The sequence below is a fragment of the Haliotis asinina genome, chromosome 14 (assembly GCF_037392515.1).
Source record: "Haliotis asinina isolate JCU_RB_2024 chromosome 14, JCU_Hal_asi_v2, whole genome shotgun sequence".
In the NCBI taxonomy this organism is placed as follows: domain Eukaryota; kingdom Metazoa; phylum Mollusca; class Gastropoda; order Lepetellida; family Haliotidae; genus Haliotis; species Haliotis asinina.
Genome location: NC_090293.1, coordinates 41,890,781 through 41,914,139, shown reverse-complemented (window position 1 = coordinate 41,914,139; position 23,359 = coordinate 41,890,781). Strand labels below are relative to the sequence as shown.

The 23,359-nt window shown below is 38.3% G+C and overlaps 3 protein-coding genes and 1 pseudogene across 5 annotated transcripts; 2 read left to right on the top strand and 2 right to left on the bottom strand.

The window, feature by feature from the left end:
* Nucleotides 1-1,323: 1,323 nt before the first annotated feature.
* LOC137261879 (uncharacterized) lies at nt 1,324-9,121 on the bottom strand. Its single transcript, XM_067799686.1, has 4 exons — nt 9,082-9,121; nt 7,611-7,728; nt 7,175-7,283; nt 1,324-6,451 (listed from the first exon to the last, which is right to left on the bottom strand). Exons 1-4 carry the CDS (start codon nt 9,107-9,109, stop codon nt 6,341-6,343), a joined length of 366 nt encoding a protein of 121 aa, XP_067655787.1. The 5' UTR covers nt 9,110-9,121; the 3' UTR covers nt 1,324-6,340.
* A 1,192-nt stretch (nt 9,122-10,313) lies between these two features.
* Nucleotides 10,314-14,154, top strand: LOC137260796 (retinol dehydrogenase 5-like; annotated as a pseudogene).
* An 86-nt stretch (nt 14,155-14,240) lies between these two features.
* Nucleotides 14,241-19,006, bottom strand: LOC137261042 (uncharacterized). Of its 2 annotated transcripts, none has more exons than XM_067798701.1 (5): nt 18,955-19,006; nt 17,530-17,647; nt 17,094-17,202; nt 16,217-16,370; nt 14,241-14,909 (listed from the first exon to the last, which is right to left on the bottom strand). In XM_067798701.1, the coding sequence occupies exons 1-4, from the start codon at nt 18,980-18,982 to the stop codon at nt 16,260-16,262; spliced, it is 366 nt and encodes a 121-aa protein (XP_067654802.1). In that variant the 5' UTR covers nt 18,983-19,006; the 3' UTR covers nt 14,241-14,909; nt 16,217-16,259. The 2 variants fall into 2 exon arrangements, with proteins under 2 accessions (XP_067654802.1, XP_067654803.1); XM_067798702.1 differs by lacking the exon at nt 18,955-19,006 and adding an exon at nt 18,445-18,543.
* Nucleotides 18,579-22,446, top strand: LOC137261033 (C-signal-like). Of its 2 annotated transcripts, XM_067798692.1 has the most exons (3): nt 18,579-18,637; nt 19,680-20,063; nt 21,976-22,446. In XM_067798692.1, the coding sequence occupies exons 2-3, from the start codon at nt 19,694-19,696 to the stop codon at nt 22,371-22,373; spliced, it is 768 nt and encodes a 255-aa protein (XP_067654793.1). In that variant the 5' UTR covers nt 18,579-18,637; nt 19,680-19,693; the 3' UTR covers nt 22,374-22,446. The 2 variants fall into 2 exon arrangements, with proteins under 2 accessions (XP_067654793.1, XP_067654792.1); XM_067798691.1 differs by lacking the exon at nt 18,579-18,637 and having other exon boundaries at nt 18,987-20,063.
* The last annotated feature ends 913 nt before the right edge of the window (nt 22,447-23,359 follow it).

Below are 23,359 nucleotides of genomic sequence, written 5' to 3'. Positions count from 1 at the left end.
CCTGACAGTTACTTGATATTTTCTTAGATTAAGTCTGAATCGTTTACATGGAAGTCATGAAAAATAAAAATGCCATATATCTGTCAACAGCAAAAGGCACCACTTCAACATCTGTCTCATATATCTGCCAAGATCTGTTGAAAGATATCAAATGGTTTTCCAGTTGTGCTCTGGAAACGAAGCCTATCCCTCCATTTTGAGACTAAGTCAGAATTGTTTCCATGGAAACCAGGAAATATAAAAATTCCAAAACATTGTAAATAGCCAAAGGCACCACTTTGGCGTACAATATTGAACGGTTTTTGAGTTCTGCTCCAGAAACGAAGCCCACCCCACTATTAGACTAACATCGAAATGTTCCATGGAAAAACAAAAAAAATAAAAATTTCCAAACTCAGTAAATAGCAAAAGGCACAACTATAGGTTGAGATTATTATATCTAAAAATATTGAACAGTTTCTGATTTATGCTCCAGAAACAAAATTACGGACGGACGGACGGACACACAGACGAGGTGTCGAATATATCCCCACGCAATACATGCCAGGGGGGATAAGAATTGATAGAGTTTTGGTTTGAATAACAACAGGGGAGGCAATTGGGCTGTAAACTGTAGACCGTAAACACACCTTACCTTGTTCCATTCCACATTCTGAATCCATGCAAGCCAGCCTATTGAAGTCCACACTCTTTACAATGTCAGCCTAGAATCTAGCCAGCCCAAACCTGAGAAATTGGTCATGTCCCTATTCTAGATCAAACCTCTCTCACTTAGGCCTTACTGCTGCAAGTCATAGTTTAAACCCCAAACTAAGAACTTAACATAGCTCAAATTATGGACCCAACCTGAGATATGACCAAAGTCACAGTTAACCCCAATCTAAGAACTTAACATAGCTCACATCCCAGATCAAGCCTGAGATCTTAACCTTAGTGACATAACCCCAATCTAAGAACTTATCCAGCTCAAATCCTGGACCCAACTTGAGATCTTAACCTTAGTCATAGTTCAAACACAATCGAAGAATTTAACATAGCTCACATCCTGGATCCAACCTGAGATCTTAACCTTAGCCACAGTGAAAACCCAGCCTGAGAACTTAGAAATGTTAACCTGGGCTCTACTACAGCCCCATCCAGAATTAAATATTGCTCACACACATAACCCATCACTAGTACCAGCTTCCACCCATTCCCTATGGTTGCCATTTTCCATGAGGCTGCCATGTCTCTCACCACTGCCATATTGTTTAAGTGGCTGGATAATACTCCTTTCCAAAAACTATTTTAATAAACAGTTATACAAAAAAAATGAACAAACTCTACCAAGAAAATCAGTTTTACTCACTGTTCTTAACATACATGAAATACTAATGACAAAAGTCAAACTGCATATACTGTAGGACAAAATATGGCCACATTTCAATTTGTTCCACCCAGTTTATTCTCACACAAGTAACCTTAAACTGAATGAATACAACCAAGGAATGAAAACTTGTCATCTTCAACATCTGCAAATGAAAGCCAACAATACAAAGACCCTTAACAGTCTGCAGTCAGTGTCCAAAATTACAAAAAGTTTGACAATCTGAGACTACCAAAGTTGAAGAAAGACTAGTGTCAATTTCATGGGATTTATGACTTGGTTCATGACACCAAACATTCATTCATTTTAAAAAACAGTCTTAAGCTCTACCCTCTCTTATAAAAATGCCATTTATTCACTGTTTAACATTCATTACTGTCGATGAAGAAATGTCCTCTGGCTTAGCATTTGTACTGCTATTTAACAACCCGATGTATTGAAGACTACAATCAAACTTCATTATTCAATATCTAATCACAACCGATCTTTTATTATAAACAATGTATACCTTATAGCAAATTACTTTGTTTATAAGCTGTTAAATCATGACAGAGTAGAAAACTGCCTAAAAAAATGTTTACAAAATAAAAAAATGAGATTCAATGAAGTGATAACAATTGAGCTCCAATTACAATTTTATAAAACATTTTTTTATCAAAGAAAACTAGCCTCTACTTACACATTATCAAAAGTTCAATTTTCAACTATCATTTGTCATGGCTCCACTGACTTTTTACTAATGGAATAGTTTTCATACATACCTTTGGACACATGCAAGACAACAAACAAAATACACATGAATCAATGACACAAGTACAAGAGTTAAACACTAACTGAAACTTGTAAGATGATTTTTAACAAATGGTAAAATATATCCTGCTAAAAAGGATTAGTAGTGTTTACAGTAAAAGGATGATAACAAAAATAGCAATACCACGAAAGTAAATACATCTGAGGACAAAATATAATCTTTGCCATAACGACTTAGAAAATATATGTGACTTATCTAGATTAAATCATTTCCTTTCAAAACATTGTCATGAGTTTCAAAGACTTAACATTTCAGTTTTGTTAACCTAATCTGGTGACAATCTACTGATTAAATATGGTAACAGTTAAAACAGTACTGTCATTGAGCAAATAATAGAAAATGGCAGTGCCCTGCACATCAACAAGTGAAAATCAATAATCATCTACATAACAGACATGCAAGACTCAGCTAAAACTCTGGTCAGCTACACAGATATTTGTTAACATGACTTAAAACCAGTTATTTTATCATCAAAGTGCCACTAAAATGACAAAAGAATTTGTGGCAAATATAAAACTCTGATCTCCATGCACTGTTCAGGTATACAGGTTGCCAACAAGATGAACAAACAATATTTGCAATATGTCAGGAGGTGAAAACATTTTAGGGGTTACAGGTGTCACTTCATAGACTCTATATATAAAGTATGAACAGTTTTTGGTATACGAAGATGTGGAAGAGTATGATGAGTATGATATCTCTTTAAACTAATCATCATTATAAAAAGATGCATGAAAATTTGTTGGTGCAGCATAGCTTTGGATTGCACTGGTCCTGTTAACAATCTCAAAGGTTTTACTGTGTCATGGTGACTCACAGTATTCATTTTTTGGACTCATTTTCAATATTTGGGAGTCATGAAGATGAAAACTTATGTGTAATGTTTATTTGTGTTTATAAAAAACCAGGAGTTTTGCAAGGGTTTTGTTGTTCTGCATTGCATTGCCATTTATATGTTAATTAATATACAGTGTATGTTTCAATGTTCAATTCAGTAATAACAAACTGCAGTATCCTAACAAATAATCGCCCTTGTGATTCATTCACACTAATGTACAGTTATTGACATGAATTGAAAGAAATATCTAACTAAATAAAGACCTTGTCAAAACAATGATTGTTTGCTTATGAAATATCGATTTCACTGAACTGAATTCTGAGGGTCACTTATAAATCTTGCAAGAGTCTTTAACAAAATTGTTGCGCCAAACATGCAGGAATCACACGTCAAAAAATCCTGAATCTGAGTAAATAACATAGAGACATCTGACTTAACACAACTGTTCCGTACGAGGATTTGAAATGAAAACTCGGTCTTCCTCATCGCCATAATTTCTTGTTAGTGTGCAGTAATAGTTACATCATAAGTCTGTACTTCACAAGAAAAGCAGATGGTTGTTAAAGGGACACTGATTGTATGATGCCCGCCATTCTAAGTAATTTAATTAACCAATAATGAGCAATCAATCAATCAACGCAATGGTGGTTAACTCTTTGTAGGAAGGATGTTGTTTTAACAGTTGCACTTTATGACAGGGTGTAGTCACTATAGATTAGTAAATCTACACACATAAACACTGCCTTTTGACAAATCCGCTGTGGAAGTAATTAATCAATCAGTGTGTTATCGGTTAATCCTTTGATCGATGTCTGTTTTTGTAACTCAGCTGATAAACCCTCTTGCATCACTCACATGCACATATTACATAACATACAATACATTTGCCACTACAGACCTTAATTTATAACGTTGAGTATTTACTCCAGAGAGGAGAAATACCAAATGGGAACCTTTGTTGAGTAACCTGAGTGGTGTTACCACTAATTATACCTGTTATAAATTCACTAACTGACCATCAAGAGAATGATGACAAATAACACGTGTAGGTTTACACCATCAAACATGAGTTACAGCAAGGAAGATGTAATATCTGTGTCGCATGCAGCCTGAAAACATTTATGGGCCGAAACTGTCTTGAGTATACCTATGGAACTTCGTTGTTACATAAGAAATACATACAGGCATTTGCTGTGTAGTTGGGTAAATAGGTGTAATCAGTTTTTTTCAGAAATTTTCAGATTTTTCTACCAATTCAAATAAATTAATTATGTGTTTTTATTATCATAGATAATAAAGCAGGGGCACAGCTACAAAAATTTACATATGATTTTTGCCATATCAGCTGGGCCAGCCCTCAAAACTATCTAAATATGAAGTTTTGCAATCTATCGGACTTATATGAAACAAATGGCTTGCTAGCTACGTGCCTGTAGACTTCATATTTTTAGATGACATGATCGAGGTCAAAAACACAGAAATGGGATCAAATTGAATCAGTCACTATACCATCCAGGCATCAGAAAAAACTATACTGCTGGGATATTTATTACAAACAGACAAGGAATACCAGGGATAGTTTCAAATAACGGCATGTGATGGTTATGTGATGGTCACTGTTTAGGGTGAAGAAATTCTGCTAATGCGGACAGGAGCCCAGTCCCCGTGTCCATCACGGTCAAGGGAGCGGGTGCTGACCAATTTGCAGTTTGGTTTCGTAAATAGACCGTTGGCGAGAAACATTATTCGCTCAGCATCAGTGTCCCGTTAACATGTGTGGTTGCCTATAACGAGTACCAAGTATACTCGTATCAATTCTCACCGAATTTGCCACTACGATTTATCTCATAGCTACATCAGTGGTACTTTAAAGCAAGGTTCACATGTTGCAAAATAGGCACAAAAAATCAAACGTCTCCTGGCATTCTTACTAATCTTAGTTACCGGCAGGAGACAATGGCTTTTTGTGCCTGTTTGCCAACATGTGAAACTTGGTCTAAATACCACTGATATAGCAGTGAGACAACTGAAATTTAGGAGTCAAAGTGTTAATAAAAATGGAACATCAAATAAAAATGGACATGACATATGATATAAAAACCAGTCATTACTAACACCTGCGTAGGTATTTAACATACAATAAGAGCACAGATTTCATTCTTAAAATAATGTGCTATGACAGTTAACAATGATTTACAATTCTCCTGCTTATTTTACATATCTGCAAACTGAAGACCAAACAATATTGGAGTTGTTCCATTTAATTGTTGTTCAAATGCTGCATATATAGTCTTTGGCTACTGAAAATTCTCCTCATAAAGTTGAATTCTACATCAGTAAATATACTACCAAATAGAGCACACAAATTACCCTTAATCTTTAAATACAATAAAAGCGCTGAACCACTTGTTCCCTTTAAACTGATCATCCAAATCAATATTAAGCCATACAATACAATGCACATAAACATATCTTGATTTACATTTTCATTTTAAATGTATTATCTTCATGAACAGGTCAGCAATACAACCAGAATATGAAGAATATGTCTTCTTTGCATCAATGTGCTTGATTCTGAGTTACTGATTTCTTTTCGCTTCTTAAGTTGTGAATTATACCCAAATATATCCGATCAGGAGGCAAGTACATATACTTCTATAATTTATCTATAATTTATAGATTTATAATATAATATAGATTTATAATAATCAATAATAATAATAATTTATAATTTATATAATCACAATAACACCTTTTCAAGCTATGGTTCCTATCAATGAAACAAACACTATCTACAGGAATGAATAACATCTTTAAGTCTCCACACCAACCCTAATTAATTGTTAATTTGTTGTTCTTACCCAAACTGATGAAACAAAGCCATCAACTGTCCCACATGACAAGTTAACATTCGTTGTCTTTTCATGAAAACAAATATGTTTTACATGAACATCAAACGCATGTTCAAGTTTTCCATGTTCTTCAAAACCAAATACAGGAACGACTGGTAAACCTCAAACAGAAAGAATCTAATCAAGATTGATTCGTGTAAACAATATTACCATTCTTCCAGTACAAGACATGCTTGCTAACCTGTAACATGCCAGACAAAAATCAAATGAGCCAAATCAGCCATAAAGTTCTTATCCAGTGTCTCAAAAACATTGGGTAATCATTATTCTGTAACTGACATGCAAAATGTCACATTCAAACTAGTTGGCTAATAATTGGTGAAACAGATGGGGAACAAGACTGACCGCAAAGGCGACAAGACAGACTGACCAGATAAAATACATCCGGCAGTGAGACACAGACATAATACAGTTTAGTCACTTTCATCAGAGGAGGCTTGTTCCAGCCCTGATGTAGACAGCTGTACTGCCCAGGAACACTCCTCCTTCTTCTTGAGGTCAAGGATGATTTGGTCCTTCTTGAACTGAAAACAGTGAAGTTCGTATCAACATCACCAAACTTGTGACAGACAGTGGACAAGTTGGACACACACAACAGATATTCCATACCATCTAGGAGAGCTATAGAAAGCTCTAATCTACATCATTTAGTATCAAGGACACTAATGTACCATTCTATTTGAATATTTACTGTGAAACATGCGGCTAGCATAGCATCATTTGGACCCAACTTTGAATGTCAAGTCAAATCACTCTCGAGTGATTAACGTACTTGTCCTGCTAAGTCAAAGAAGGGAGAGATGGTCAAGAAACTACAACATACAGTCATAGTGGTGAATGGAACATGGGAATTCATCCACTAGACAGGATATATAACACACTGGATCAACCAGGATTAACCATAGTTTCCATTTGTTGACAACGTATTATTTATCACAATCTTGGCCAACAAGTACATGCTCAAAAAAACATTTTGAATTCATCATGTGTGTATTTTCACAAGAGTAAGCAATATTCCAGCAGCATCACAGTGGGGACACCAGAAATGGGCTTCACATATTGTACCCGTGGGGGTTTGAACCCAGGTCTCCAGCGTGACGAGCCAATGCTTTAACCATGAAGCTACCCCACCACATATTTCCACAAGAAATTTTGACTTCTTTTGAAAACAGAATACATATTTGTATTCACTATGACTGAAATACCTGATAAACAAATAAAGAATTAAAAACAACTTGGTACATTACCTTGTAGGTACATTTTTCACAATCGATTTCTCCAGGGAGCTTCTTAATGATCTGCTTGTATTTCACAACACCCTTCTTTCTCCGTACCTCAGCTTGCACACAAAATGATCTGGCAAAAAATAAATGTACTTAAGTATTTATCTTGACATTCTTAGGCTGACACAAGGGTAAGGGTCTGTCAGGAAAATCCATGTGAAACAGGAGGAATCAAGTTATCCCCAGTGAATTATTTTAGTTTTCCAGTGATGACTTACACACTGAAAACAGGATGAGCTTTCATGCTTACCTTATTTATTGCACTAAATACACCCAAAAAGTCTAAAGGAGAATTACCAATTCTATACAGAAAGGTGGCAATGGATTATCAACTTCTTCATTTCACGATATACAATCTCCATGATCTCTGTAATCTATCTAACTGTGGTATCAATCTCACGTTTCCTTAAAGTCAACGATGACATCAGCATTCTTCTTGCCACCAAGGGGTCCAACCTCCAGGCCCTCGACAACCAGCACGACTCGCACAGTTTTCAAGTCCAGCTCCTCCGAGGTCACTGACAGAACACAATTTTCACATACTGTTACTCACAGGTGTTACAAGTCCATATCAGAACTATCAGAAATGTTTAGTGTTGTATGTAAACCATGACCTCCTCAAACAATGGATGTCATCACAAAGACGAACATAATTTCAGTACTTTAACAATTATATATAACAGTCATAGCATGAAAATTTACTTGACAAACAAAGCCATAATCAACACAACTAAACTATTCTAATAACATGAATGCTCCATGATCTTGACACTCATGAAGGTCCAGGTTAGAATATATTGGCCTTCAGCAACTCATGCTTGTTCTAAGAATGATTGGGTGGTCAAGTTCACTGATTTGGTTGACACATGTCACCTGTTCCCAAATGTGCAGGCTGATGTTCATGCTGTTGATCACTGGATTTTCTGGTCCTGACTTGACTATTTACAGAACGCCGCCATATAGTTGCAATATTGCTGAGTAAGACATAAAACTAAATTCACTCACTCATAATCTTGAATCCACTGAAACAAATATGTCTCTGCAATCACTATCCTAGTATTACACTGTTCCTTGAATGCACTTAATTATATAAAACATTTTCACAATAACCAAAATGTTCCTTGAATGCACTTAATTATATAAAACATTTTCACAATAACCAAAATGTTGGGAGAAAAAATCACATGGTACAAAAACAATAACAACTGTGATCTTCTGGGAAATACTACATCACTTTATTGACAATAAGTCAATACAAATCCTGTAGGCTACGATCAATATCACCACAGAAACTAGGGGTATTAACTAGTGACCATGGTGTGTGCATTAGCAACAGATTGTTCATCAACAGTCCTACCTATGTTTTGGGCCATATTGTCTACGCAGCACTATATCTGAATCTGCATTCGCAGAAATTTATAACCACAGCAGGATCCTGCGACTGATAAACATACAATGAGTTGTACCTATATTTAGTACAGCATCTCAAAGCACTGTGGGATGCTACACAAGGGAGCTAACTCCCTTCTTACTGGATGCTGACTGGGTAACGTTATGCACGTAACCTGTTTAAGAGTGATTCACTACAAGTAATACCAGAACCCACACTATATATCCGATGAAAGTTGGCCAAGAACATGTGGTGCCACTCACACCGCTCTAAGATCTCACCTAACTTCCTTGTTTCGATTCTACTTAACAAAAGTTCGTGCTTCATCGCTAAGATTTCCGTGGCTATCATGCTGGATATAATATTAGAAGCAACAAGAGTTTATATGATTAGTTAATTGCAACGTTATATGTACTGCTGTTGTTATGACAATGTGTAAAATCAGTTGACGATCATGTCGCTGATTAGAAACGCATTTCACCTGCATTCGGTAAACGTGCTTCCGCCATTTTCTCGGTGACTTAGAGTTACCCGCCCTTGCACATGCACATTCGGAACCTTCCTATGTATTGGAAAATCGCTTGTATCTTCAAACGACTTCCGAACATTCAAATTCGTTAGATCGTACAGCAATATTCACCCGAATACGCATATGTTACAGGAAATATGTATAATCAGGAAATATGTATAACTGTCTCTGAACTACACTCAACCTTTGATCCTGTCTTTTATATATCTTATTCTAGGTGTCGCTCATTCACTCCCATGTTCAAATAAAAATTCACGAACACAATTAAATATAAATTCATGAAAATCAACGTGCTGTACCTTATTCGTAAATGTGCACACATGTGAATGAAAACCAGACTGACTGATAATATCACTATATCAGTAATTAAAATGATTAAAATAAGTATAATTTTGTTTATTAGATTTCAGGAATTATGTAGAATTGCTGAAACATTCAGCAGATATATATTATTCCTGAGGTGTATAAACTCCTTTTCCTTCACTTTACCTACACAAGATCTTTAGCCGTTGTACACCTGAAGAGCCGTTGAACGACGAAATATCTTACATAAAACTTTTGACGAGAAGACATATATCACCTTATCCCCCAAATAGCTTCATTTCCACTTTAAGGGTGTCAACGCACTTAATTGTAGCTACAATAATTGATAATAGTACTATTCTTTATTCTTTTACAAGTAGCAGAGGTTATGACGGATTGTTATTTAAACTGTTTACAAGTCTTCTGTAGAGACTAAAGGTAATAGTTTTCAGTTGTATTTTCTCCTGTTGTGTTGCATCGCTGTTAGGTTCCCAGAGGACGCGTCAAGACCGGTGTCGTCTCAGGGAATCAGGGTTCGTCTTCAGTGATTGAACAAAACACACCTGAACTCCATCGAATTATTCAACAGATATGTTGTCTCATTGACGACCAGATAACTAATTAAGAAATGTGGTATTTTTTGTGTGTGGTGTTACTAAAACCTATGCACGTCAACATAAACGGCATCACATCGTTTCTGTTCTGGGACCAGACAGTTACACCCACGCACACACGCACAGAGTTGTCTATTCTCTTAATCGGAATAGAATGGAAAATGCATGTGTTGTATATTCGACGGTGACTTGAAATCGGTAAATCGATCCCCATCACATCGGATAGGAGGATTGCATGTCCCTCTATTCTCAAGTCGGTATCAGTTTTCAGAAATCCTATGGCCACGTTGAACCCCCGGTCAGTGTTTATAACAGGATGTTCAAGCGGTATCGGGTTGGAACTAGTCAGACAGATGGTGAATCTGCCCCATCGCCCACAACATCTTCCAGCTTCATGCAGAGACCCCAGCAGCGACGAGGCGCGTCAGCTGCAGGACATAGCGGCTGCCCATCCTGAGGTTGTCGTGGTCAAGTTGGACATCACGAGTGACCAGGACATCAAGGAGGCGGTTGGCACAGCCGAGCAGGTACTTGGAGAGGATGGGCTGAATCTACTCATCAACAACGCCGCCATGTTGTCCAAGATAGCTGGCGTAAGGGACATGATGAGGGATGATCTTGTGGGTCACTTCGACTGCAACACGGCTGGTATGCTTCCAGAAGTCTTTCAAATCTTCACTCCTCTGCCAATACAAATTAATACGACCAGCATAATTATCTAACAAACCGTTGATCTTGGCTTGTATGACTTCTATTTCCCATGAAATTGCAGAAAGCGTTGTGCAGATTACATTGGTATCTCTTCAGGCCCCCCTAAGTACTTGAAGGAATTACAGCAAATCTGAAGGAATTGCATCTCAAATGTAAACAAACGCAGCCCACTCGCGAAACAATTGCAGCGATATCGGTAATTTAGCGGTAATAACAGAAATACATCGGCCCTATCGGAAGCAATGTCGGTAATACTGGAAACACAATCGGCCATCTTCGGAGATTTTTCGGTCGCGAGCGGAAACTCACGCAGCAAAACATGGCGTCGTTGGAAGAAGCACCCGTCTCGGTGAGATTTGTTTTTAGTTTCTACTATTGCATTTTCATACTTATCCATCTTTGACCACCCGCGTTGAATGCGTTTAGGTATGAGGTGTTGTCGGGGCAATAGCTTATGTTTTTAGGAAAAGATTGTCACTGCAGAAGAGTGTCACAAGTCATGCCCCTGGAGATTGTTTACATCTGAACATCGAAGTCGTGCCGATGATTACGAACATCATGAACGTGCGCCATGAAGAAGTTTATGAGCCATAATTTTTCTTGCTACGAAGTGCAATTGACAAATATAAACACATTTTACAAAAAAATGATGTTATATCTGGCGCACGTTCGTAATCATCGGCACGACTTCGATGTTCAGATGTAAACAATCTCCAGGGGCATGACTTGTGACACTCTCCTAGAGTGACTATCTTTTCCTAAAAACATAAGCTTTTGCCCCGACAACACCTCATACCTAAACGCATTCAACACGGGTGGTCAAAGATGGATAAGTATAAAAATGTAATAGTAGAAACTAAAAACAAATCTCACCGAGACGGGCGCTTCTTCCAACGACGCCATGTTTTGCTGCGTGAGTTTCCGCTCGCGACCGAAAAATCTCCGAAGATGGCCGATCGTGTTTCCAGTATTACCGACATTGCTTCCGATAGGGCCGATGTATTTCTGTTATTACCGCTAAATTACCGATATCGCTGCAATTGTTTCGCGAGTGGGCTGCGTTTGTTTACATTTGAGATGCAATTCCTTCAAATTTGCTGTAATTCCTTCAATTACTTAGGGGGGCCTGCTCTTAAGAAGTTAAATTTAATGCCATGTTAGTGAGTCGCTGTTCTAAAACGGCTCTTTCATGGTGCGAGTGTTCAAGATTCGTGATTGGTTGCCATCTGATTTAGTTGTGCAATCAGCGACGTCCTTTCAAAAGTAATCATTCGTAACGCCTCGGTAATTTCCTTATGCATCGGGAAAACTAGAACCTCCTCCCCAACACGAGGCGCAAATGTTTCCTCCAAACAGAGCAGATCCATGAAATGGCGATTCAATGGCGTCTCCATCGCCCTCGTTAGCAGGCTAGCTATTAAGCTTGTGTGTCACATCAACACAAGTCGTCAACTTGCTTAGGTTAGTCAAGCTGGATGTATCACACATTCTGACTAGATAGAAAGAAGGGAGATACGTCGAGTTGCGATTATTTGCCTCTAGGGGACTTTATGAGAACCAGCAAATATGGCCGTATTAGAACAGAGGTTCGTAGGAAGATATGACAAGTAACCTCCGTGGGAAGAGAATGCATAGCATCCTGGCACGTCTAAGATTACGCACAATGTATTGTCGCGTTTCGGAAACAGTGAGAGATTAGGAATGTACATTCGGCCTATTTCAGAACATGTATCTGAGGTCTGGGATAATTCCCTAGCTTTATTTGTGATGAACTCGAAATGGTACAACTTGAAGCAGCAAGATGTGCAACCGGATTACCTAAATTGCCTGGTCGGTTACCATTGAAAGTTATACGAAAACACAGAAAACTCTGAATATTCTACAAAATTGTTAATATCCACGCTCCTGATAACCTTTTACTGAAACTATTTGTAGAAACAACTTGCGTACAAATTATATTTGGCTATCACCAAATTTCGCACCTCAATTCTCCAAAAAGTCATTTATTTATGATGCTGCAAGTTTATGGAACGGTCTCTCCTGTACAACAGAATGTACTTCATTATCATCGTTGAAATCAAAGTTACCTGAAAAAAGGACAAAGTTCCAAAATATTTTCTATTTGGTAAAAGAAAGACAAAGATACTACACACAAAGTTAAGATGTTTGTGTAGTTCATAACAAGCAGATCATTTTTCGTGTTAATTATCACAGTAAATCTCCTTTTACAATGTCAAGAATTTGTCAGCGGCCTGTTTGATCTGAAGGAGGACTTTGAACTATCAAATGTTCTCATATATATTGATATCATTCTATTAGGCAAACCCTGCTCTGTCAAACAGTATTAATGAAAATATCTTTAGTCTTGTGCATAAATACATTGTACAAAGTAAGCGCTTCGATTAATGAATAATATGTCGTAATATTGTTATGTCCATTCATTACGTAAATTCATTATTGTTCATGTTTCTGATGGGAGAGGGTGGTAATAAGTTACTTAACTTGTGCCCTGTTGAATAAACTATGTTCAAACAAACAAACAAACAGAACCTTACAATTGTCTTATAAATACTTCAAAACGGAATGAATTATAACGAATCAATAGGAAGCTCAATACTTCTTTTCTTTTATTTTACTTATTTTGACCTACCCACCTGAATATTTGGTCTCCAGAGTTGTAAATCACTTTTTGCCTTAAGCCTCTCTGGTATTTAGTGCAGGACTTGAAAGTTAGTTTATATGTTGGTCTTAGCAAAACGGTATGCGACAATACTAATAATACCTTGAAGTTTTCTCATTAAAAGTATCTCCCTATGACTACTATGTTTTCTTGCAGGACCCATGATGGTGTCCAAGAGTCTCCTTCCGCTTCTTCTGAAGGCTGCCAACAAAAGGTTGTCGCACCTCAGTTGTAACCGGGCGGCCATCATCAACGTGTCTACGGGACTTAGTTCCGTGTCGTTCTGTGTCGTTCTGTGTCAAGAATATGAAACATCCATGGTACGGCTATATCTGCTCCATGGTAATGCAGGGAAATGTCTGATGTGATGCAGGGAAAGTCTGAAATGTTACTCTAATCTGAAATAATGCAGGGAAAGTCTAAAATGCTGCTCAAGTCTTAAATAATGCAGGGAAAGTCTGATGTGATGCTGCTCAAGTTTGAAATAATGCAGGAGAAATCTGAAGTGATGCAGGGAAAGTCTGATGTGATGCAGGGAAAGTCTGATGTGATGCAGGGAAAGTCTGATGTGATGCAGGAAAGTCTGATGTGATGCAGGGAAAGTCTGATGTGATGCAGGGAAAGTCTGATGTGATGCAGGGAAAGTCTGATGTGATGCAGGGAAAGTCTGATGTGATGCAGGGAAAGTCTGATGTGATGCAGGGAAGTCTGAAGTGATGTGATGCTTCTTACGGTTAAAAACTTCTGTGACAAAAGATGTAAGGAATCCCCTGTGAACCAGTAATACAGAACAAAGACAAGTCTTTAACATTGAAGTATTGTATTATTAGGCAATGAGAGCAAGTTATATAACATCACAAGTCAATTTCACATTACCAATTTCAAATACAATACAAATGAGACAAAATCTAAGGCAATGGGTCACAAAACATATCGCAAACTCACCAATGTCTTGATATGATAGTGAGAAACAGTTACGCAGAATGGAACACAGCGAGCGGTCAGGCAGCAGTTACTTTGATGGATATTGATGATGTTAATCGGGATGTTTGTCAACACGGCAACTAACTTATATATGTACAGTCGGTCATTTCCTGAAAGTTCAAGCACATACAGCCATCACAACTAACATGGACAGCTCTAGAACAATCTCCTGGAAGTTAACAAAAGCCAAGGGCAGATAACACCAAAGTACTGCCTTAGAGGTGTGCCGCTTAAATAATTCTCTGTAGGAAATGTGATCCATAATAACTAACACCAAAACCTAAATATTGTGACCTAATTACAACTACCACAATAATAATTAATAAAAACTCAAATCAAGGAAAATACACTCTCGTAACAATGCTGCTAAAGTCTGAAGTGATGCAGGGAAAGTCTGAAGTGATGTGATGCTGCTAAAGTCTGAAACGATGCAGGGAAAGTCTGAAGTGATGCAGGGAAAGTCTGAAATGATGTGATGCTGCTCAAGTCTGAAACGATGCAGGGAAAAACTTAAGTGATGTTGTGCACATTAAGTCTGTTTAGTCAACTACAAAGACATAAAAAGAGGCACCAAGGCCCTGAACCCAGATGTCTTCATCCTGACAAAGACAAATACAACCGACATGTTTATACATTATATTCCTGCATGTATGGAACAGGGAGAATCACAGCCTGCTGTCACCAAATATCACTGATAACATTAAACAAGAATACACTGTAAACAGAGCATTTGGAATGATACAAGTTTAACAAAGGAAAACCAAGTTCCATGGATGGTCAACTTCTTTATAGCATGGGGTGCGACATTTCAGTGCTGGTACTAACACCTTTATCGACCACTTGCACCAAAAAGTCGCATCCAATGCAACAAAGTAGTTGATTATCCATAGAACTTGGTTTTCCTTCATCTACACAACTTCTAATATGCCCTTCAAAGCGGCAGCTTAACAGAACATGACATAATGTCAACAATAGACACAAATACACCCAAGCACAACTCCATAAAGATGCCATCCAACCAGTGCAGAGAACCCAGGTCATGTTATTCAGGGAGAGATAAATGTTACAATATTAAAGTTTGACTGAAACCAACAGTGTCACTAACTGTAGCCCACCTGGGTATTCAGTCAACAGTATTAGACGTCAGCAAAGATAGCCACTAAACAAAATATGCTGTCAGCACTGTCATTCAAATATTATCTACCAAAATATTGAGAACAAAAACTACCACAGCATCTAAAGATTGCAACAAAATATGACGTTGTCAAAAAGACACACATACATGCCAACGGTGCAGTTTCCCGTCTTGCAGTTTCAGAGAGGACCTTTACACTATCAAAATATAAATTCTGAGAGAAAAGGAAAGCATGGAATTTAGAAGTCAAATTGTACAATATCCCCCCCAAAACAGTAGTAGACAGTAGTGCATCCAAGAAAATTATAGCCATATTACAAAATCCCAAATTTTCCAACAAATCACTGAAGGAAACAATTTTGTAAACATTTTTCAGTTTCAATGCTAAGGAGAAGATTTGAAAGATGCATGGCTGACAACAAACAAACAAGCCATGCCACAAGCTCATCTAGCGTTTTAGTCATGTGACAAACAGACCTTTTGTGGTTAATGACAAAGAGTGAAGTCTTCCAATTCGAAACTGATAAAGTTCTTATCCAGTGTCTCAAAAACATTCCTCTGTAACTGACATGCAAAATGTAACATTCAAACTAGTTGGCTAATAATTGGTGAAACAGATGGGGAACAAGACTGACCGCAAAGGCGACAAGACAGACTGACCAGATAAAATACATCCGGCAGTGAGACACAGACATAATCCAGTTTAGTCACTTTCATCAGAGGAGGCTTGTTCCAGCCCTGATGTAGACAGCTGTACTGCCCAGGAACACTCCTCCTTCTTTTTGAGGTCAAGGATGATTTGGTCCTTCTTGAACTGAAAACAGTGAAGTTTGTATCAACATCACCAAACTTGTGACAGACAGTGGACAAGTTGGACACACACAACAGATATTCCATACCATCTAGGAGAGCTATAGAAAGCTCTAATCTACATCATTAAGTATCAAGGACACTAATGTACCATTCTATTTGAATATTTACTGTGAAACATGCGGCTAGCATAGCATCATTTTGGCCCAACTTTGAATGTCAAGTCAAATCACTCTCGAGTGATTACTGTACTTGTCCTGCTAAGTCAAAGATGGGAGAGATGGTCAAGAAACTACAACATACAGTCATAGTGGTGAATAGAACATGGGAATTCATCAACTAGACAGGATATATAACACACTGGATCAACCAGGATTAACCATAGTTTCCATTTGTTGACAACATATTATTTATCACAATCTTGGCCAACAAGAACATGCTCAAAAAAACATTTTGAATTCATCATGTGTGTATTTTCACAAGAGTAAGCAATATTCCAGCAACATCACAGTGGGGACACCAGAAATGGGCTTCACATATTGTACCCGTGGGGGTTTGAACCCAGGTCTCCAGCGTGACGAGCCAATGCTTTAACCATGAAGCTACCCCACCACATATTTTCACAAGAAATTTTGACTTAATTTCAAAACAGAATACATGTTTGTATTCACTATGACTGAAATACCTGATAAACAAATAAAGAATTAAAAACAACTTGGTACGTTACCTTGTAGGTACATTTTTCACGATCTATTTCTCCAGGGAGCTTCTTAATGACCTGCTTGTATTTCACAACACCCTTCTTTCTGTGTACCTCAGCTTGCACACAAAATGATCTGGCAAAAAATACATGTACTAAAGTATTTATCCTGACATTCTTAGGCTGACACAAGGGTCAGGGTCTGTCAGGAAAGTCAGTACAAAACAGGAGGAATCAACTTATCCCCAGTGAAATGTTTTCCTTTTCCAATGATGACTTACACACTGAAAACAAGATGAGCTTTCATGCTTACCTTATTTATTGCACTAAATACACCCAAAAAATCTAAAGGAGAATTACCAATTCTATACAGAAAGGTGGCAATGGATTATCAACTTCTTTATTCCACAATATACAATCTCCATGATCTCTGTAATTTATCTAACTGTGGTATCAATCTCACGTTTCCTTAAAGTCAACATTGACATCAGCATTCTTAATGTCACCAGGGGGTTCAACCTCCAGGCCCTCGACAACCAGCACGACTCGCACAGTTTTCAAGTCCAGTTCCTCTGAGGTCACTGACAGAACACAATTTTCACATACTGTTACTCACAGGTGTTACAAGTCCATATCAGAACTATCAGAAATGTTTAGTGTTGTATGTAAACCATGACCTCCTCAAACAATGGATGTCATTACAAAGACGAACATAATTTCAGTACTTTAACAATTATATATAACAGTCATAGCATGAAAATTTACTTGACAAACAAAGCCATAATCAACACAACTAAACTATTCTAATAACATGAATGCTCCATGATCTTGACACTCATGAAGGTCCAGGTTAGAATATATTGGCCTTCAGCAACTCATGCTTGTTCTAAGAATGATTGGGTGGTCAAGTTCGCTGATTTGGTTGACACGTGTCACCTGTTCCCAAAAGTGCAGGCTGATGTTCATGCTGTTGATCACTAGATTGTCTGGTCCTGACTTGACTATTTACAGAACGCCGCCATATAGTTGCAATATTGCTGAGTAAGACATAAAACTAAATTCACTCACTCACTCATGATCTTGAATCCACTGAAACAAATATGGTCTCTGCAATCACTATCCTAGTATTACACACTGTTCCTTGAATGCACTTAATTATACAAACATTTTTACAATAACCAAAATGTTGAGAGAAAAAATCACATGGTACAAAAACAATCACAACTGTGATCTTCTGGGAAATACTACATCACTTTATTGACAATAAGTGACAATACAAATCCTGTAGGCTACAATCAATATCACCACAGAAACTAGGGGTATTAACTAGTGACCATGGTGTGTGCATTAGCAACAGATTGTTCATCAACAGTCCTACCTATGTTTTGGGCCATATTGTCTACGCAACACTATATCTGAATCTGCCTTCACACAAAGTTATGACCACAACAGAATTCTGCTACTGATAACATACAAGGAGTTGTGCCTATATTTAGTACAACATCTCAAAGCACTGTGGGATGCTACACAAGGGAGCTAACTCCCTTCTTACCTGCTGCTGACGAGTTGGGGTAATGTTATGCACTTAACCTGTTTCAGAATGATTCACTACAAATAATACCAGAACCCACACTATATCTCCGATGAAATGAACATGTGATGCCACTCACACCGCTCTAAGATCTCACCTAACTTCCTTGTTTCGTTTCTACATGGCACAAACTTTGTGCTTCATCGCTTAGCTTTTCGTGGCTATCATGCTGGATGTAGTATTAGAAGCAACAAGAATTTGTGTGATTGGTTAATTACAACGTTATATGTATTGCTGTTGTTATGTTATGTGAAAAAACAGTTGACGATCAAGTCGCGGATTATAAACGCATTTCACCTGCATTCGGTAAACGTGCTTCCGCCATTTTGTAGGTAACTTAGAGTTACCTACCTTGCACATGCACATTCGGAACCTTCCTATGTGTTGGAAAATCGCTTGTATCTTCAAAGAACTTCCGAACATTCAAATTCGTTAGATCGTACAGCGATATTCGCCCGAATACGCATATGTTACAGGAAATATGTATAATCAGGAAATATGTATAACTGTCTCTGAACTACACTCAACCTCTGATCCTGTCTATTATATACATCTTATTCTAGGTGTCACTTATAGTTTTTCAGTGTTTTTTCTCTCCTGTTGTGCTACGTCGTTGCTAGGTTCCCAGGGGACACATCAAGACTGGTGTCTTCTCAGGGAATCAGTGTTCGTCTTCAATGATTGAACGAATCACACCTGAACTCCATCGAATTATTCAACAGATATGTTGTCTCATTGACGACCGTATAACTAAGAAATGTGGTATTTTTGTGTGTGGTGTTACTAAAACCTATGCACGTCAACATAAACGGCATCACATCGTTTCTGTTCTGTTTATAACAATGGGACCAAACAGCTACACCCACGCACACACGCACGCACAGAGTTGTCTATTCTCTTAATCGGAATAGAATGGAAAATGTGTGTGCTGTATATTCAAAGGTGACTTGAAGTCGGTAAATCGATCCCTATCACATCGGATGGGAGGATTGCATGTCCCTCTATTCTCAAGTCGGTATCAGTTTTCAGAAATCCTATGGCCACGTTGAACCCCCGGTCAGTGTTAATAACAGGATGTTCAAGCGGTATCGGGTTGGAACTAGTCAGACAGATGGTGAATCTGCCCCACCGCCCACAACATCTTCTAGCTTCGTGCAGAGACCCCAGCAGCGACGAGGCGCGTCAGCTGCAGGACATAGCGGCTGCCCATCCTGAGGTTGTCGTGGTCAAGTTGGACATCACGAGTGACCAGGACATCAAGGAGGCGGTTGGCACAGCCGAGCAGGTACTTGGAGAGGATGGGCTGAATCTACTCATCAACAACGCCGCCATACTGTCCAAGATAGCTGGCGTAAGGGACATGACGAGAGATGATCTTGTGGGTCACTTCGACTGCAACACGGCTGGTATGCTCCCAGAAGTCTTTCAAATCTTCACTCCTCTGCCAATACAAATTAATACGACCAGCATAATTATCTAACAAACCGTTGATCTTGGCTTGTATGACTTCTATTTACCTATGAAATTGCAGAAAGCGTTGTGCCGATTACACAGAAATTAAATGTTAGTGAGTCGCCACAACGATAGGAACGACAGAAGTTTTGTAGATACATGACGCGTACGCATTTGGCTATTCCGCGGGAAATGTTATGTTTCTTGTACACTGACGATCATCGTCAGGGGAGACTGGGAATACAACCACTCACCATAGCATCAAGGCACGTCTAAAACTACGCACAATGTATTGTCGCGTTTCAGAAAGAGACAGAGATAAGGAATGTACATTCGGTCTATTTCAGAACATGTATCTGAGGTCTGGGATAAATCCCTACCTTTGTTTGTGATGAACTTGAAATGGTACCACTTGAAGCAGCAAAATGTGCAACCGGATTACCTAAATTCGCTTCAAGATACCCATGTAGTCTATACAATGATCCTGGTCGGTTACCATTGAAAGTTAGACGAGCACACAGAAAACTCTGAATATTCTACAAAATTGCTAATATCCCAGCTCCTGATAAACTTTTACTCAAACTATTTGTAGATACAACTTGCGTAACAAATTATATTTGGCTATCACTAAATTTCGCACCTCAATTCTCCAAAAAGTCATTTATTTATGATGCTGCAAGTTTATGGAACGGTCTCTCCTGTACAACAGAATGTACTTCATTATCATCGTTTCAATCAAAGTTACCTGAAAAAAGGACAAAGTTCTAAAATATTTTCTATTTGGTAAAAGATACTACACTCAAAGTTAATAAATTTGTGTAGTTCATTACATGCAGATCATTTTTCGTGTTAATTGATCAGAGTAAAGCTCTTTTTAAAATGTCGAATATTTGTCAGCTGCCGGTTTGATCTGAAGGAAGACTTTGAACTGTTCTCACATATATTGATACCATTCTTTTAGGCAACCCTGCTCTGCCAAACAGTATTGATGAAAATATCTTTAGTCATGTGCATAAAAACATTGTACAAAGTAAGCGCTTCGATTAATGAATAATATGTCGTAATATTGTTATGTCCATTCATTACGTAAATTCACTATTGTTCATGTTTCTGATGGGAGAAGGTGGTAATATGTTACTTAACTTGTGCCCTGTTGAATAAACTATGTTCAAACAAACAAACAGAGATTAGGACAACTTACGATGTTCTATAGATAGCAAACCTACTTCAAACTTCAGACTAAAACGGGGCGGTGGGTGAACCTAAAGGTTACAGCGTTCGCTTCTCACGCTGAAGACCCGGGTTCGATTTCCCACATGGATACAATCTGTGAAGCCCATTTCTAGTGTCCCCTGCCGGGACATAGCTGACTTTGGCTAAAAGCGGCGTTAAACCATTCTCACCCCAGCCAAAGTAATTTTATACGTTTCTGCGCTCTTCCAAATGCTGAAACGTGAAAACAATATCTTTTTCCACCGACCAGAAATGTCAAATGTTCATAAACATATTTATTGTTCATAAACTTATTTATTGTTGGCATCAACGGAAATAAATATTGTGAGATACATAATTAAAACCTTAGAACAATTATCTTATAAATACTTCAAAACGGAATGAATTATAACGAATCATAAGGAAACACAATACTTGAGGTTTTAATTGTTACTTGTTTTATCCTACCAACCTGAATATTTGGTCTCCAAAGTTGTAAATCACTTTTTGCCTTAAGCCTCTCTGGTATTTAGTGCAGGACTTGAAAGTTAGTTTATATGTTGGTCTTAGCAAAACGGTATGCGACAATACTAATAATACCTTGAAGTTTTCTCATTAAAAGTATCTCCCTATGACTACTATGTTTTCTTGCAGGACCCATGATGGTGTCCAAGAGTCTCCCGCTTCTTCTGAAGGCTGCCAACAAAAGGTTGTCGCACCTCAGTTGTAACCGGGCGGCCATCATCAACGTGTCTACGGGACTTAGTTCCGTGTCGTTCTGTGTCAAGAATATGAAACATCCTTGGTACGGCTATATCTGCTCCAAGGCTGCCCTCACTATGGCAACGAACATCATGGGAAGAGAACTCTGTAATCATGGTATTTTAGTGGCCGCTGTGAACCCTGGACATGTTAAGACAAATATGGGTGGTTCGGATGCTCCAATCTGTGTTGAGGATTGTGTGTCAAACCTTTTGAGAACATTTGCATCATTTAATGAAAGGTCAGTTGGTCTACTTCATTCAAATAATGGTGGTGTAATACCATGGTGAAAAATGAAAGAACAGTTTTCATTTATCACAAGCTGTCTTGCCCAACTAATGAAAATAAAAGAATCCAATCAAATGTGCCATTTTAAGAACAGATTCTTTTCAGGTGTATTTGGTGAACTGGGTGTTCACAATATGAAGATCATCTGTGACTGGCTTCTGTAAAATCACCACAATAAGCCTGCCTTGTAACCACAAAGCCTCACCTGCACCCTCCACAGATGAGGAGGCTGTGTTGAAGTGTGAAGCATGGAAAGTCAGATAGGGGGGGGGGGGGGGGGTGTGTGTGTGGGGTGTGTGGCAAAGTGTAAAATGCTGCTTAAATAATGCAGGGAAAGTCTGGTGTGATGCTGCTCAAGTGTGAAATAATGCAGCAGAAATCTGAAGTGATGTGATGTCTGATGTGATGCAGGGGAAAACTTAAGAGATGTGCACAATGACAAAAAGTCTGTTTAGTCAACTCCAAAGACATAACAAGTGGCGCCAAGGCCCTGAACCCAGATGTGTTCATCCTGACAAACAAAGACAAATACAACTGACATGTTTATAAATTATATTCCTGCATGTATGGAACAGGGAGAATCACAGCCTGCTGTCATCAAACATCACTGATAACATTAAACAAGAATACACTGTAAACAGAGCACTTGGAATGATACAAGCTTAACAAAGGAAAACTAAGTTCTATGGGTAGTCAACTTCCTTATTGCATTGGGTGCGACATTTCAGTGCTGGTACTAACACCTTTATCGACCACTTCACCGAAACGTCGCACCCAACACAATAAAGGAGTTAATTATCCATAGAACTTGGTCTTCCTTCATCTATACAACATCTAATATGCCCTTCAAAGCGGCAGCTTAACTGAACATGACATAATGTCCAACAATAGACACAAATACACCCAAGCACAACTCCATAAAGTTGCCATACAACCAGTACAGAGAACCCAGGTCATGTTATTCAGGGAGAGATAAATGTTACAATAC